Source organism: Aulonocara sp. 'chitande type north' Nkhata Bay, linkage group LG23 (genome assembly GCF_057382095.1).
Source record: "Aulonocara sp. 'chitande type north' Nkhata Bay isolate Kocher_YH1m ecotype deep benthic linkage group LG23, A_spYH_male_GT1.1, whole genome shotgun sequence".
Classification (NCBI taxonomy): domain Eukaryota; kingdom Metazoa; phylum Chordata; class Actinopteri; order Cichliformes; family Cichlidae; genus Aulonocara; species Aulonocara sp. 'chitande type north' Nkhata Bay.
Window position 1 is genome coordinate 5,344,857 of NC_141365.1, and position 15,723 is coordinate 5,360,579.

General features: G+C 42.9%; 1 protein-coding gene across 5 annotated transcripts in view; it reads left to right on the forward strand.

Annotated features, from left to right (window-relative positions):
* The first annotated feature begins 749 nt into the window (after positions 1-749).
* Positions 750-15,723, forward strand: part of tle2a (TLE family member 2, transcriptional corepressor a) — a 34,905-nt gene continuing 19,931 nt past the window's right edge. For all 5 annotated transcript variants that reach the window (XM_086282449.1, XM_086282450.1, XM_086282451.1 and 2 more), the window contains exons 1-2: positions 750-1,308; positions 10,875-11,038. In XM_086282449.1, the coding sequence (XP_086138575.1) occupies positions 1,285-1,308; positions 10,875-11,038 (188 nt within the window). In that variant the 5' untranslated portion in view covers positions 750-1,284. The remainder of the gene's footprint in view (positions 1,309-10,874; positions 11,039-15,723) is intronic.

Here is a 15,723-nt window from a genome sequence, read left to right on the forward strand (position 1 = left end):
GAGGATGAAAGGCGGGGTGAGGGGTGTGTAAGTTTTTTTTCTCGAATGCATTGCCGAGTTTGTGGGGAGAAAAAGGAAAACCACTGAGTCTTGATACAGCAACCACACAACTCCTCGCCTTCTCAGTCACTAGACGAAGCCAGGAAAGGGTTAACCTGACGGAGCGGTTGTAGCCCCGCTTGATTGACGCGTGGAGCATTGTGCTAGCTATCCCCTCCAATCGGCAAACGGTCGCCACACCCCACGTGGGTGTTCTCCATACTCATTGGCTCGTTTTACCAGTGTTTACCGTGCCGAGGCCGAGCCCCACGTGGAGATTTCATTCAATCACTGAACAATTCCTCAGAATCCCTTCTTTCTAAATACATTTTGGACTTTTTTATAAAATTAAAAAATTCCCAGTTGTGCGGATACGTCTTTATTTCCGACGCTGGATGCGAGTAAAGCTGGTTACAGTGCATCCCTAACAAGACACATGCTAAGGTTTCTTGGCAAATATCATCAGGCTGTTTGAAGAACAGCATTGTGTAAATGCTCTGATTTGCCCTCTATTTATATCCTGCATAGACTATATGTGCAATATTTCATTCTGTTAAAAGAACAATAGAAAATCTTAAGGCTGATAATTGTGAAGCAAACCGTGTCTTAAGGTTCTCCCCCAGCCCCCCCTTCCTCAAAGAAAGCTACTCATATGTAATGTCCCATTGAGGATCAGAGCAAGGGGGAGTGAGAGAAGTGAGGGACTGGGAGTGTTGTGTGAAAAGAGTGCAGGCCAACGAGCGAGACAAAAGAGGCTGCGGCTGCATTCAGTGTGCTGGTGGTGTGTCCGTCTCCGAAGCCACAAGCGAACCACATTTCCCCCCTTCCTTCTCTGGCGTTTTACGCTACAGACGGCGAATATATATATTTATATATATATTTATCGAAGAGGAGGGAAACAATTTGCCTCAGTGTAATTGCTGGAAGCGTGAAGTTGAGGACTTGGAGGAGAGCTTCCTTGGACCGGGTGTTTCTCCCTCTCCTCCTCTCCCCGTCCTTACTACTCGTCGAGCGCGGTGCGGTGTGGGGTTGGAGATATAACCCAGAACAAAGGAGTCTTGAAGCGAGGAATGAGCGAGTCGAGGCTAGCTTCGCTATTATCTTTGAAATCCGGTCAAATGCCTCTGTGAGACCAACAATAGTACATCGACTGCTCGTATTTTTCGACGAAGCTTTGGGCACCGAAAAGGGGGAAAAAGGACAAAAAAATAAATAAACGCAAAGACTCACAAGTCGGCGGCTACAATGTTTCCCCAGAACCGACCACCGGTAAGTAAGCTAGCTACTATGTAACCACGCGCTTATTGAGATTATTGTATCAGACTGAGTAGCAGTTAAATTCAGTGTGATTGAAACATTTTTTGAACCTCAACGAGAAAGTGCGAGTCAAAATTGCTTGTCTTTTGTCCTCAGTGTGTATTTCCGGGGACTCTCTTGTATGGAAAGTGTGATTCTCCGCAGGCTCTTCTCTAGAACATATATTTTTTGCCTTCGTTAGTAACGCTGGGTGTAGGCTTTGTCTTATGAAGGTCAGGAAGATTGTTGTCAGTAAGGCAAAGCCCCACTCACACAACGTCCAACTTTACCCACTGCCTTTGTGTGTAAATCTCGTGTCCTTGGTGGCCACCACCAGAAACGCAGAGCCTCCCATCTCCACACTATTGTGGACTTGACCCAGATGATGAAGTGTGTGTGTTTGTTTCTGCTTTCCTCGTGAACCATGAGGGGGGGAAGTGAGTCAGCTTGGCATGTCACCTTCCCTTAATGGCCTGCCCTTCTCAAGTGCCACTCATTGTTTTTACAAATTCGGCTTTTGCTTTTTTTCCCTCCCATCATATCAAGTGATTCATCGCCCTGATTTACCGATGTGATGCTGGAAACTATAAACCCTTTTCAAGAAGATAACTGCTAGTGCCAAACGATCTCAGTAACAGCACGTGGGCTCAAAGAAAAATAAAATAAAACAAACGAAAAGAGAAAATGACAAGGTGTTTGTGTTTTGAGATAGATTTCTGCAAGGTTAGGACAGGAAATCTGTGCTGCATGGGTTTAATTTGCTTTAGTGGAGTTTATGTGGAGAGCTTTTGAGCAGGCTGAAATACATAAACACTGGTCCTCCAGCTGTGTGAAGTATCAATTAAGACCTGCTCATTTGCCTAACCCTCCTCTACATCCCTCAGTCATGCCACCCTGCACCCCACCCCTGACAGTGTTTTGACATTCACGTCCCTCGTATTGAAAAGTTCATGGGAATGTGTGTGTACGCCATTGTAATTAACGTTTCACAAATCCAGTCAAGCAGGTGGAGACTAGAAAGACATCGTTTGGATTTTTGTGGGTTTGCCATTGTGTCTATTTCAGCATTTCAACCTATACTTCCTTGTAGGAAAGACTGCATTATTGGAGCCCCCGTCCCAAACATACAGCACATGCAGAAAGATTACACACTAGCAGCAGCTGTGCTTGTAGTATAGCTGAGTGCAGGAAGGCAGGGCAGGAGGCAGACTGTGGGTCTGTGGTTTGCACTGTAAACCCAATCCCTCTCATCCAGCCTCTCCTCACTGTGTTCCTGTGAGAGCTAAGAAACCACATCTTAATGTATGGGCAGGCGTCCCAGGGTGAGAGTAGCAGACTGTGGCGGGTCTGGGTGGGATGTTTAGGACAGCGGTCCCTTTTGATTTGAACTCTCCACAGAGCTTAACGGTACCATGTGAGGCAGCCGTCATAAGGAAGTCTACGGCCATCAGCGGCTCTTGTTTGCACCTCGGAGTGAAGGGCCACTCAACCCAGCAAACTGTTTAATCTCGGAAATGCTAGGCTGGCAGTAACCTGTCATCACTGGATATTGGTGTGCTCTGAAGGAAGTGACCCATATAATATACAAACACGCAGTCACGTATTCTGACATGTATAGTTGCCAAATGGTAACTGTAAAATGCTGCATGTATTTTCACATTCTAAGAAAGAGACTTTGCGGTTGTATCTGGCAGTCAGCAGGTAAAATAACCTGAATCGTGAGAGCTTCTTACAACAGATCTTCTTTCCCGATTTCCTTCTTTCAAATACAGGTGCTTGGTAATCACGAGCTTCAAATATTCTACTAGAAATGACTCTTACCTTCAAAAAAAATATACGCACATACTGTTGTAAAGTGCAAGAGGCAAATCAGAAATTAACTTTTCAATCACACATCTTGCACATCTTGGAAAATGAACGCTCTGCATGCCAGGGCTGAACTTTTCACCAGCTAATCAAAGTAAAATTATGTGCACAAATTAGATCCCTATGCCAAAATAGCATTAACACCGCATGGAAGAATTCAGTGTCTGTTTTCAGATTATTTTAGGGTCCAAGCGATGCCAAAAACAGAATAGGAAAGAAGTGCATAGATCATGGCAGGCATGTCTGGCTGTCTTAGGCCATTAGTGTTCATTCAGATCAGCCACAGTGGCACAAACACGCACAAACACAAAGAAGAAAAACATCAGAAACATAATATTAAAATATATTTAAATAGGAAACCTCCTACACTGACCCTAACCATTTAATATACATTAATGACATGTAAGATAAATGTGATGATTATTGGATGGCTAGTTAGATGTCAGGTATTCCTTGACCATCTGTTTTACTGATTCTTTTATTGTCAGAGTTTAGGGGCAATAACATAATTACCTACCTGCCATTTTATCCTAAGCAATGTCCTGGTCTAAGGGGAAGGGGTTGGTTTCTATTAGTTTAAGTCATTATGTCTGATTAAAACTGTCTATTATCCATTTAGTAGTGGCTAATGTTAGATGCACTGATAGAAAACTCACCTGAGGTCTCTCCAGAAATTACAGACATCAGTTAGCAAATCTAACACAACATCCTAGATGGAAATATCGTAGACTTCTGTGAAGGTGACATTATTGCTGATTAATATAAAGCATTTCTTTTTCAGCCTAACTCATTACCTCACTGATGCCAATTCACCCCAGCACCTTTAAGAGCAGGGACAACAGGAATTAGAGTTCTGGATCTCCTTTGGTCTCTCTTTTCACAGTTTGTTAAGTAAAGCTTGAGCTGCTAAGGACATTTGTTTTTGTTTTTTTTAGGTCTGGTAGTTAGTCTAGAGTAGCATAACAGACAAACATAATGAAAAAGGCTAAGATGTGCCTGATGGAAGCCTAGGGTTCAAATCCAGTGTGAGGCCAGAAATCAGCAGAAATATTTTAGGGCTTATGCCCCAGCTTGTCTGGTAGGAGGGGCTTAGATTATAGATGGGAGAGCTGCAGGAGGAGCGCCATGTGTTTTTAAATTCTGGCTTTTTCATCTCTAGATTTTCAGCGTTGCTGCTGTTGTTGCTTCAATCATAAGGTCTACATCATTTTCGAATTACTGTTTTGCTTTTGAGACCAAAAGGAGGCATGCATTTTCACCTTGTATATCTCCTTATTATCCACTAACACCAAGCAAGGAGTATTTCTTACTGAATTAATTTTATCTAGAGTGAGAGTAAAATGCAAAAAAGAAAAAGAAAAGAAAAGGTCAGAGAGACGAGTCATCGGCTCTCCTCCCTCAGAGCTAGCATAAAGCAAGACCCACTTCCGTAGTCCTAGCATGCTTTTAGCTCTTTATCACCAGTGTTGTCCTATGGTGAGAGCGTGGCTATCGATCTGCAGCTCGCCTGCTTTGCTCAGCCAGTGATTAGAGAGAGAAAGAAAAGGTAGAGGAAAATGAAGGAAAAGAGGCTGAAGGGATTTCAGGTTTATACAAGCTGTTGTGGCGATGTGTCTCGGCGGAAGGAACAAACGAGCTGAGGGGGTTACCTAATAAAAGAAGGCACCTCCAGCAATTAAGCCAGCTGACAGGCAAACTGTGGCGCTTTGCTAATGTGGGCTGACAGCAGGGAAATTTGAATAACGAGGCTTGCGGGAGGAAGGAGACGGGAATGAGGAGGTGGTTGTGGGGGGGTGCTGGTGGTGGTGGGAGAGAAGAAAACTGAGAAAGAAAGATGTGTGGCACTAATGAAACAGGTGCCTGGCAACCCCTCCCCTGTAAGAAGAGAAGTCATTGAGAGATTACCAGCAGGTTTCTCCAGCACCGAGACCTACTCGATGGAAGGTGGCGGGGGGCCAGAGGTGTGGGGGCAACTTCTCTTCCACACTGCACACTGTTTTAACAATGCAAATGACTGTCAAATGTTGACAGTCATGCCTGAATAATTTCATATGAGAGGCTTTAATTTCAAAAGCTTTTTTGAGAGGACAGGATATCGACACGTTTCGTGGCCCTCAGAGATGAGTAGGTGTGGGGGTGGCGACACACAGATACGCATTCGGACATGCTGTTCGTGGTTAGACCTATTGTCATTGCGTCCTTGGTGGTATTCAGATGAGACACAACAGGAGAGAGCTCGGTGGGTGTTTACTCTGATCGACTCTGTGGGTAAGCGGTGTAATTAGTAGCCTGACTAATGAGCTATATGAGGGGAGGCAGCAGTAAATTATTTTCCCAGTTGTAGGAGACAGACGGAGGAATTGACATTCGATGAAACAATTAAACATATATTTGGCAAGGGTTTTTTTTTTTCAGTCATGCAAGTAGAGTGACTCGAGGGATGAGTCGGTTGGTCCGCCACTTGGTGTCGGTCCAGCCTGAAATGTCTCATTAAGTCCTGGCTGGATGAAAATGAAATTTTGTTGACATTTATGCCTCCCCAGCAGTGAATCCTGCTGACTTTCACTGGTGTTATTATGTTCCTGTATATATATTTTATTTGTGGAAACAAATTTATTGACTACATTGTTACATTGCTGTTCCCCTCACGAAGGATTTCAATCATTTTCCTGACCTCCTGACTCTTTTTTCTAGTGGCATTAAGTCAGAATATTGCCATATGCTCTCTTTCTTACTTATGATGTTTCAGTACGTCTCAGCTATAGTTCGTTTCCAACCCACTACCCAGAAGAGCCTGGATACTATGTAACGAAATACAGATTGAATGTTCAAAATGGGATTTTCTATGAAATATAGCGTCTTTCTGAGTTTAAGATTATGGCTTTATTAGGAAGGTGATTCTGTTAAGCTGCTCAGCATAAAGTTTCAAAGAATTTGGATTTAAATCTGGAACCGTATCTGGAATAATCTCTGTATGCAAGGCTGAAGACTGAAAACTAAGACTGAATTTCTGTGATTTTTATTGGCCTTCAGACGGCACTGCATTAAAGCATGATTCTGTAATGGAAGCCCGCACATGGTCTCAGGGACACTCCTGAAAACATAATTTGGAGCTGCACCCACAGGTTTGGGTAAAAGACAACAAAAAACCCCAAGAAGGAACAGTCTTTTCTATTTCGCCAAGATGATGCCAGATCACGTTTTGCTTCTATTACAACACCGTGGCTCGTATGAGTCAGAGTGCTAAATTGGTTTACCTGCAGCCCAGATCTGCCACCCACAGAAATTTGGCACATTATGAAACGAAAAATATGACAAAAGCTTTTTAAAAAAACTAGGCCACGCACCACCTTGCACAAACTTGCCACGTTTTAAACTTTTTTGATGCGTGTTGCTGGCATTAAATTTTCAAATCAGCACATAATATTCAATTATGATAAAATGGTGACATTTTAAAGAAAATGCTGTGTTATTGATTTACAAATCCATTCTTTCTGTTTTGTTTACATCTACAGCATCATTTCTTTTGCAATCAGAGTTGTACTTTTGATTGGAAAATGTAATCACGCTAACACACAATGAATGTGGACATGGTAAATATATCCACTAACTGCTGACGCTGTCGTGCGGAGAATGTCTCACCTAACTGCTAGTGTTATTTGAGACTCTTAATCTTGTTTTACTGTGAGCAGGCTTATTTTTAAGTTGAACATGTTTTGCTGCAATGTAAATATTGGCGTTGGTTGCATTCTTTTGCAAAGGCACTATTCAGGATTTGCAGTGTGGAAGTCAAATCTTTTATTTTTTCTTTCTTGGATTGTGCATATGGAAAAACACATTTTTTAGTGGTGAAGACTACAGTTTAAAAAAAAGTTATTGTTTTTGTCCACTGGAAATCTCTTCCTTCCCTAATTACCTGCATCCTTATAAAGAAGACACTGAAAAGCATTCTTCAGAGTGGACACAACTACCTCATGACAGCGACGGCCCCATTTCCGCTCCATTTGCGAATTTTGTATCACTGTAGGTCAGCGTGAGTAGCGAGGACGAAGACACATCTTGCAGGTTTCCGCTGATACTGACGTTGGAGCTGCAGTCATGTGTGAATGCAATGAAGTGCATATGTGCTTGTAAATACTTGTGGAAAATTTAATGTTTATAATGGTCATGTGTGGGTGTGTTGTCTCATCTGTGAGTCTGATTGCACATGTTTGTTTGAGAGCGTGGGGGTTCGAGCAAGGATGTGAGGTCATGGCGGTTTGCTGCTCGTGGTGTAATTTGAGGTAACTCAAATAAAAACAGGAATGATATAATTCAGAAAACACCACACTGGCAATGGTCCCTTTACATCAGATTTTTAATGGGTGCTTAGTTTCTCCTTTATTCATACATTTATAATTTTGCTTGTCTTTGCACTGTCGGGTGCATTGTTGGATTGTCACGGCCACGCTGCTGTGTTTGATTTTTGGATGCAGTGTTTGATGTTAAATAATATCTGTCTTTATGGATGGCTGTGCTCTCTTCCAGGAAAGATCTTGTTTAAATCTGTGAAACTGAACTAGGCTTTTCAGTACTGACAAAGATTAGTGGCGAATATGTCTGTGTGTGTTCGCATATACATTTAATCTGATGGGGTCGCAAGTTAGGGTCCTGGACCTCTAACTTTAACTTTTCTCTCTACACAAGAATGAGCAGTTTCATAATGATTTAACTGAACAGTTGAGTAATCAGATGATCTCTCATCATAACAGATAAGCTTTCCTTCCGTGTTCCTTGCCACCCAACTTCCCGCAATCCCTGCCCAGTATTACAGAACCTGACTTCATAATTGTATCACACACAAAAAGGTCGAGCCTGTAATTGTGTAACAGTGATTTTCAGCCTATGTAAGCTTTGTTCAAGGGCAGACGGCATGTCTCTTGTTTGCCTTCGAGCCTGGGACACGGCAGAGGAGGGAGGGAATAACTGACCGTGGGATTATCAGGTGAGGCTCCCCGCCTAGATCTATTCCCAGAGGTTACCAGGTCAGCTTAATGGTCTGACCTCTCACTTTTAAGCCTGCTCAGCTGTTTGCCAGATCAGGGGTTTGGACAGACTAAGAGCGCTGGTTCGTGGGAGAGGAGTTAAGACGCTATGCTGTGATAGGATGGATGCTTTAGTGTTTCACAGGCAACATCTGTATGTGCATCAGTGTAAAAAAACAACAAAAAACCCAACAGACTGACATTTTACATAAGAGGGGAATGGTAGATTCCTTATTTTCGGAGGGGATAAAATCCTCTCTTTTTGAAGAAGGCACAGTCTCTCCTCTCACCTGTCCTTTGAAGACATGAATATGAGATAAAATGGGGGATATTTTTTTCTAACGTCCAGAATATGTTGAAGAGAAGTAGAGGAGGAAGGAGAGCGATAAAAAGTCCCCTCTTTCTTACACCTTCCACTGTCCTATAAAATGGCCATGGCCTTGGTGTTCTTTTTTCCTCTTGTGAAGAGTAATTGCTCTCCGTGTGTGCGCGCGTGTGTCTGTGTGCGTGCGTGAGAATGAGCGGAGTGTGTGCGTTTAATCAGAAGTGTGTGGGGAGTGTGTGACTGACAAAATGTGTGTGTTTTGTGGGGGTGAGTGTTTGTAATACTGGGTTTGAGTGTGTAAGGGAAAAACGGAGTGTGCGCGCACACGTGTTTGTGTGGCTTTCTGTGCTCTAGGAGGGGGATCTGGCCGACAGATTGAGAGCAGCTTGTTAGAAAGAAAGAGGAACAATGAGGCCACAGCCCTTCTTCTATCAGCCATTTTTCTTTTCCTTCCATTTCTTCTCTTTTCTCCTTTTTCTTGTTCCATTTCTCCCCCCTTTCTCTTCTCCATTTAAATCTCCTTTTAGAAAATTCTTCCTCATTCACCTCTTCTCTGTGTATCTCCAAAAATAGTCTCATCCATCTTATCTGTCCATTTTTACTTTTCATCAGTCTTACCTTTTCCCCCCTTTAAATTCTCCTCCCAATTTCATCTCTATTCTCTGTCCTTGCACTCCCCGTCTTTCCTCAGTATTTAATTTCCTTTCCTCAGATAATGTTTCACCTGCTGGCAAACCTCTCCTGGTTTAGGGTTAGGGTTCTTTCTTTCATGCGTCTGCACACATGTGGACACGCACGTTTTTATTTAACATCTTTTACACACTGTTTTGCTGCATTGTAGCTGAGCGATGTTGTAATTAAGCCTTTAATTATACATCATTAATGCCTCACAGACACTGCTGATTTGTACAACATCAGGATTTGTGGGGTTATTTTTTGAAACCAAATTAAAAATTGTCACAATCCACGCTTAGAGAAATAACCTTTTAGGTTATTTGATGACAAGGTGGGCAGCTTATTATTTTTGGACACGCTGTGATGGAGAAATTCTAGCCAGATGGCTTGGAAGACAGGATAGCATATATAATGTAGTCTCCGGAAGAACTGGATGGGAAATGTATATCGTTAAAAATGGAATCAAGCAAAAAATGTTTAACCCTGCATGTGTTTAACTTAAACACACAGTCTGCTATATGCTTGGGTTTGACAGAATGCAGGTGTGAGCACAGCTTTCTCCCTTTGCATTCAGCATAAATATTCCACATTGCACAGGGAACTTGAGTACTTCCTAGCAAATCTCCAGGCAGCGAGACAAAACGTAGCAAAGCTACATGACTACCAGTTAAGAATGCATATAAGAGAAAAATGAGTTGCACTCTTCTACTACCCTCAAAGGAGAAAATAATGCCGCAGGGTAAACACAATGTGTGTGGCACTAGTAGACAAGTCGTATCTGCCCTGGCTGGAATTGTAACACTGCCCAAACTTTTGGTTTATTCTTTTCAAGAGAGAAGAAATCTGCATTTATATCATGAAAACGCTCAAGAAATTCAACGTTCCAAGTCTGTTTGTACAATTCCTGATTTTAAAAACGGCAAAACATCGTCAGCTGTTTCAGATTTTAAATGTATCGATTAAGCAGCGCTGTGTAGAGTAAAATCTGTGGCCTACCAAATATAAGTTTTAGTACTTATGCTTTAGTTCGATATAATTTTTTAAGTGCTAGAAGCTAAAAATGAACATCTTAGATGACAATCATGAAGCTTGTGAACCGGCTGTCTTTTCTTCCCTCTGTTATTTTGAGAGAGAGCCAAACAGACAGACAAATGGACTGACAGCCCCGACCACCCTCCTAGGCCTGCTCTTAGCCCCCTTTTGTCTGCCTGTCCTGCAGCATTACCCCTATGGTTGTAGTCTCCTAATTGCTCTGGATCCCGCAGAGAGGAGAGGCTATACACAGGGGTTGGAAGGGGTCTTTGGCCACGATGGGGTCCTTTTCCTCCCCCGTTCTGCACCCCCGCTGCTCTATTTTGCCCTTTATTTCTTTTTTCTTCTACCCAGACTTGCAATTAAACAAAGTGTGCTCATTTGGCTGAGAAGCTCTTGTGTCTCTCCGCCCTATTCTGCTGACCCGCTCACATCTGGCAATAACAGTATTTCTATATTCAGCAGCTCCTCACAGACGTGAGAATAGATACGGTGCTCACGATTATTGCTTCTTTGATAACATTCACTGTAGCAAATTCCTCAAGGACACCGGGAATGACGCGATTTTGACATTTAATTCCAACAATCTTTTTAATAAATATTTCTTGTATTTTCAGGCACCTCTACAGGCACCCCCAGGATCCTCTGCGTCAGTGGTGGCAGCTGCAGCGGCAGCGGCGGCTGCAGCTTCGGGGACGCCCCAGTCACTGAAACTGACCTACCCAGAAACTTTGGACCGCATCAAGGAGGAGTTTCAGTTCCTTCAGACCCAGTACCACAGGTGGGTGTGGAGCAGTTTTCAGTACTGTTTGCAGTCTGTTTGCTTCCAGTGCCCTGGGCATTCAGGGTGAAAATTAAATGATCATGTGAAAGCTTCATGTCTGAGTCGCACCATGATCACTTCTCTGTAAACTTCACATTGGAATGGACAACAGCTACATGAGATTTTAACACTGATCATAGCTGCATAAAGTCTGAAAACAACACTTTAAATATAGCCTGCATAAGAACACTTAAATATAACCCCCCCCCCCCCCCCCCCCCCCCCAATATTTGCTAAAAAAGTATTGGTGACACGAAGGTGTTGTCCTGGTGTTAAATCAATGAGTTTAAAGCTTATCAGTCACTAAATGACTGCGGTGATTTATTTTACTAGAGGAGCTACAACCCTGGATCACAGCAGCATCCATGCTGTTATCTGTGGGAAAAGCAGAGGGCTAAATAGTAGAATTAGCATCTTCAGCGCTGCCACATGACTGTGCAGTAAAGTGTCGTGGCAGAAGTTGAGGCAGGCTCAGCTTTATTCCCAGGCGACACACTGGAATTGTTTCTCTCGCCCATGCCATACACATGCAAACACACTTGATCTGGCTGAAATAATGCAAGATAATGCTATGTGACGTTTTGACATCTACTCTTTTTGCCTGACTGTATGGTGTGCTTGATGCGCAGGAATGTGCCCAGAATGCCTTTGAATGTGGGATTTGGGCTGGCTGTGCAGTCCCAGCCTTCTCCCTCTTTTCTCTCTCCCTCTCTCTGCTCTCTTGGCACACCTTCACAGGGTCATTCCCGCCTCCCAACTCTTCTCCTCTCATCCTGCTTTGATATAGCTGGCCAGAATCTCCTCTCCCTCCCTTTCTGTCCCACTTCAAACTTCTTTTGTACACCCATCCCTCCCCGTGCACAGCCCCTCTAACCCCTGCGGCTACTGTTACCCCTGTTCACACCACTGCCTGCATGTGTTGCTGTTCTTATTTCACTGTCCGTTTTGTTCACCACAAGCTCGAAAGTATAAATCTAGAGAAAGAAAACACACAAATTTCATACTTTCCAGTGGATTGCTTCCGCATATACTGCTAATTTTTTCTATTGACTATGAACCGGAGCATAAAGTTTGTATGGAGATGCATAAGAGTCACATTGACGAAGATAAATGTAAAATCTGTAATTAGCATGGCCGGTTAGAGGCTTAGCAATGCCTGTTTGGTTTCTCTAACTTCTGGTTTGTGCAGCATTTTTTTTTAGTCATGAGACTTTTTTTACGAATACCGACTGGAGTAAACGATGTATAAATGGTAAAGCAAGCAGTGAGAAGAAGGCACCATGTGCTGTTTGTTTTAACCTCAAACCAGTAAAAACATATATCTTTACTCCAGTTTTCCAGTCTTGTCACATATGCACACTTATTCAGTGCAATGCTAGAGGTATGATGCCGGCCACGTCTAAGCCGTATGATATGTTTTTGATGTGTTTGTTTGCATGGATGAAGCAGTTTATCTCCTTGTCATCGCTGTCAGCAACAAGCCCCCCTCCCTCGTTATTTGCATTGTCCCTGCGACAGATCCAGTCATTCACTGAACACGAGTTACCTCTGAATCTCATGGTGATGAACTCCTCTGGCGGGAGCTTAGCATAACACCTCATGTTACAAAGCACCTGGAGCATCGCCCTCTTGCAAGTGCTGGTACTGAGAACTACTGAGCAGGATCAACAATAAATTAATGATGTGATTAAGAACACGACCGAGAGCGGGATTGGGATTCTATCTGCGTCGTCCAGTTTCGATAAGTCGGCGTGTTGTTTTAACGGGTTCAGGTTTCCAGGAAAGATTGTTTAACCACCCTGCAAGGTTTCTCCCAACAGCCCTGCGGGATGTTTAGAGCACAAAGAATCAGAGCAGATTAATTCACTGCATATGACTACAACTGAAAACTAATACTGTAACCATGGCTTGGAACAATAGCAACAGTTTCTGCAAGTGGAACAGCTTGTGTTATCAGACATCTTCTCACGTATCTGTCGGGTGCATGTTTAATCTGGCAGGTGGGGATGAATCTGTTAATTGGATTGACTGGTTTGGCTCGCTCATAATTGGCGTACAAACAGCAATAAACTTGAGCTGCTGCTCGTGTTGTGTTTAAGGAACAAAAACAACTATACTGCTTATCTTTTAGGAGTAAAAAAAGTTATTTTAAATGAATTATTCAATGAAGAGTCAATCAAGCCAGGATCACAATTATCTAATTGGTGTTTAACTTGTTTAACCAAATTTTACATTGTAACATATGTAAAGCAAAACAATGTACTGCTTTGTGAATTTATTACACTAAAGGTTAACTCGGGCTAATCTCAGTAGGCAGTTATTAGGTGCACCAAGCTAAATCTAATGCAGTCATGTACAACAGACCTTTAAAATAATCCTGCCACCTTGAATGTGTAGTTATGTTGGAAGTAGGGTTAGTGTGCACGAAAATCACCAAGTAACCAAAATATGCAGGCCAGCCTCGCTTGAGTCATATGCCACTGTGAGGTCATAAAACCACTGTCGTGCAGTAAAATTAGAAGTAATACTTTACCATTGCAAGTGGCGCAATAAAGCCACTTGCCCCTCTCACAATTGAGTAACTCCTGGAAGCTGTTTGGTTCGGTTACCCCCTCCCCCCAACAGTTTGGCAGCAGTTTTTGAAAGGAGCACACATGCATACAGTGACAATCAGTATGATTAGCAGTGGCCTTGTTTAGTCCAGCAGCAGACAGGTTGCACCACAGAACCACTTCTGATTGCAGGCTACACCTTTATGTAATCAGATCCACTTGTACACTATTCACCCTGCAGGGAAAACATGACCTGAACGCCCACAGAGACAGACACAAACACACTGACCCGTTCAGACAGACTCCCAATCCGATGCATATGCTTAACACGCTTAGACACATGTACGGGCCTCCCCAATTATCTTCACACACAAATAGATGTTGTCTGGAAATAGCTAGGCTTAGTTGTGTATTTTGGCCACAGGGAAAGTGGCCAGATTCTGATAGATGCCGGATTAGATGGCAGGAAAGAGATGGTGGGAAGGGATTTGGGCTGATGAGCTGAAACTGTGCATTGTGTGTGCAGGCGGGCGGATAGATGGATGGGTGGGTGGTAAGGGCGCGTTTCTAAATTTATGTGTCCCTTTTTTTTTAGGTGCTGCACGTGGTTGGTAAGATCGAGTGAGAAAGATTTCTAAGCAACCTAAAGAAAGGGAAGAGTTAATTAATTAGAGGGTCATTGCTGGGTCAGCTCGTGTGTGTGTGTGTGTGTGTACATGTGCACGCGCGTGTGTGTGCTAACTATCTAAACAGGCTGTAATCAGCAGGCTGAAGGGAGACGGGAGGAGCTGCTGACACAGAGCTCTCATTACAGTAATTTTCTTTCTGTACAAACGCACACACACGTTGTTCTCGGTGACTGCAGACGTGCTTGCATTGTAACTCTGTGTGTGTGTGTGGTCTGCAGAGTAAGATAGACTCTCCACTCACCACTAATATGCTGCCACTCATCACTAAAGAGCCCCTCCACTCATCTCTGCCCAAATACGACATAGCGGCACTGACGCACATACAGTCAGTGCTGCGCGCGTGTAATCATTTCACAATCAACCGATCGTCTGATTATTGAACCTTATACAAAAAATACCGTTTTCTAGTTTTGCGTCCGTACACGACCACACAGGGTTTTAAAGCCGACCGATCACGAGACACGTGCGGACTTTCAGCTTTAATTTTGAGGGTTTTACATCATTTTGCGTAAACTGTTGGAGAATTGTGGTCATTTTTATACACAGGCTCAAAAGCAATTGGACAATTGACTGACAAGCAGTTTCATAGCCATGTGAGGTTTGTTTGCTTGTTATTTCATAATTAGAGCGATGGGAACACTAACAAATATGGAGAAGAAGACAAACATCTCATGATCGGACACATCACACATGGCACAGGCAGCGTTATGGCATGGAAACGGGTCACTAGTGTTTATTGATGATGTGACTGCTGGTAGAAGTAGCAGGATGAAGTGCACAGGAATATACTCTCTGCTCAGATTCAGCCAAATGCTGCAAAAACCGATCAGACAACGCTTCACAGTGCAAACGGATAATGACCCAAAGCATCCCGAAAAAGCAACCCACGGCTTTCTCAAGGAAAAGAAACGGAATATTCTTCAATATCAAATAGCAAAGTCAGTCGCCTGATCTCAACCTCACAGAGCAGCTTTTCACTTATTAAATAAAAAAACTGAATGCAGAGAAACCCACAAACAAGCAGCAACAGAGCATCTTAAAGGATTCTTCTTAACCCCTTGAACCAAAGCTGAAAATCTGCACTTCAATCACATATTGATTGTTTGCTTTAAAATCCACTGAGGTGGAGCAGAGAGGTAAAAATTCAAAAACCGTCTCTATCCAACAAATTATCTCTGGGTTATGGACAATAATGGTTTGGACAATAATTCATAACACAGAGATAAGACATATGGAGACAGTGCTCAGACTGAAATCTTTTCACGGTTTCATTTATGTTAATAGGCACAAATGATAAGTTTAAAAAAATTAGTAGCGCTAATTAAGTAACTCTGTCATTTGCATACCTCTGTTAGGCAATATATTACACAGTGCTGCATGAACACCGAATAAAGCGTATTTA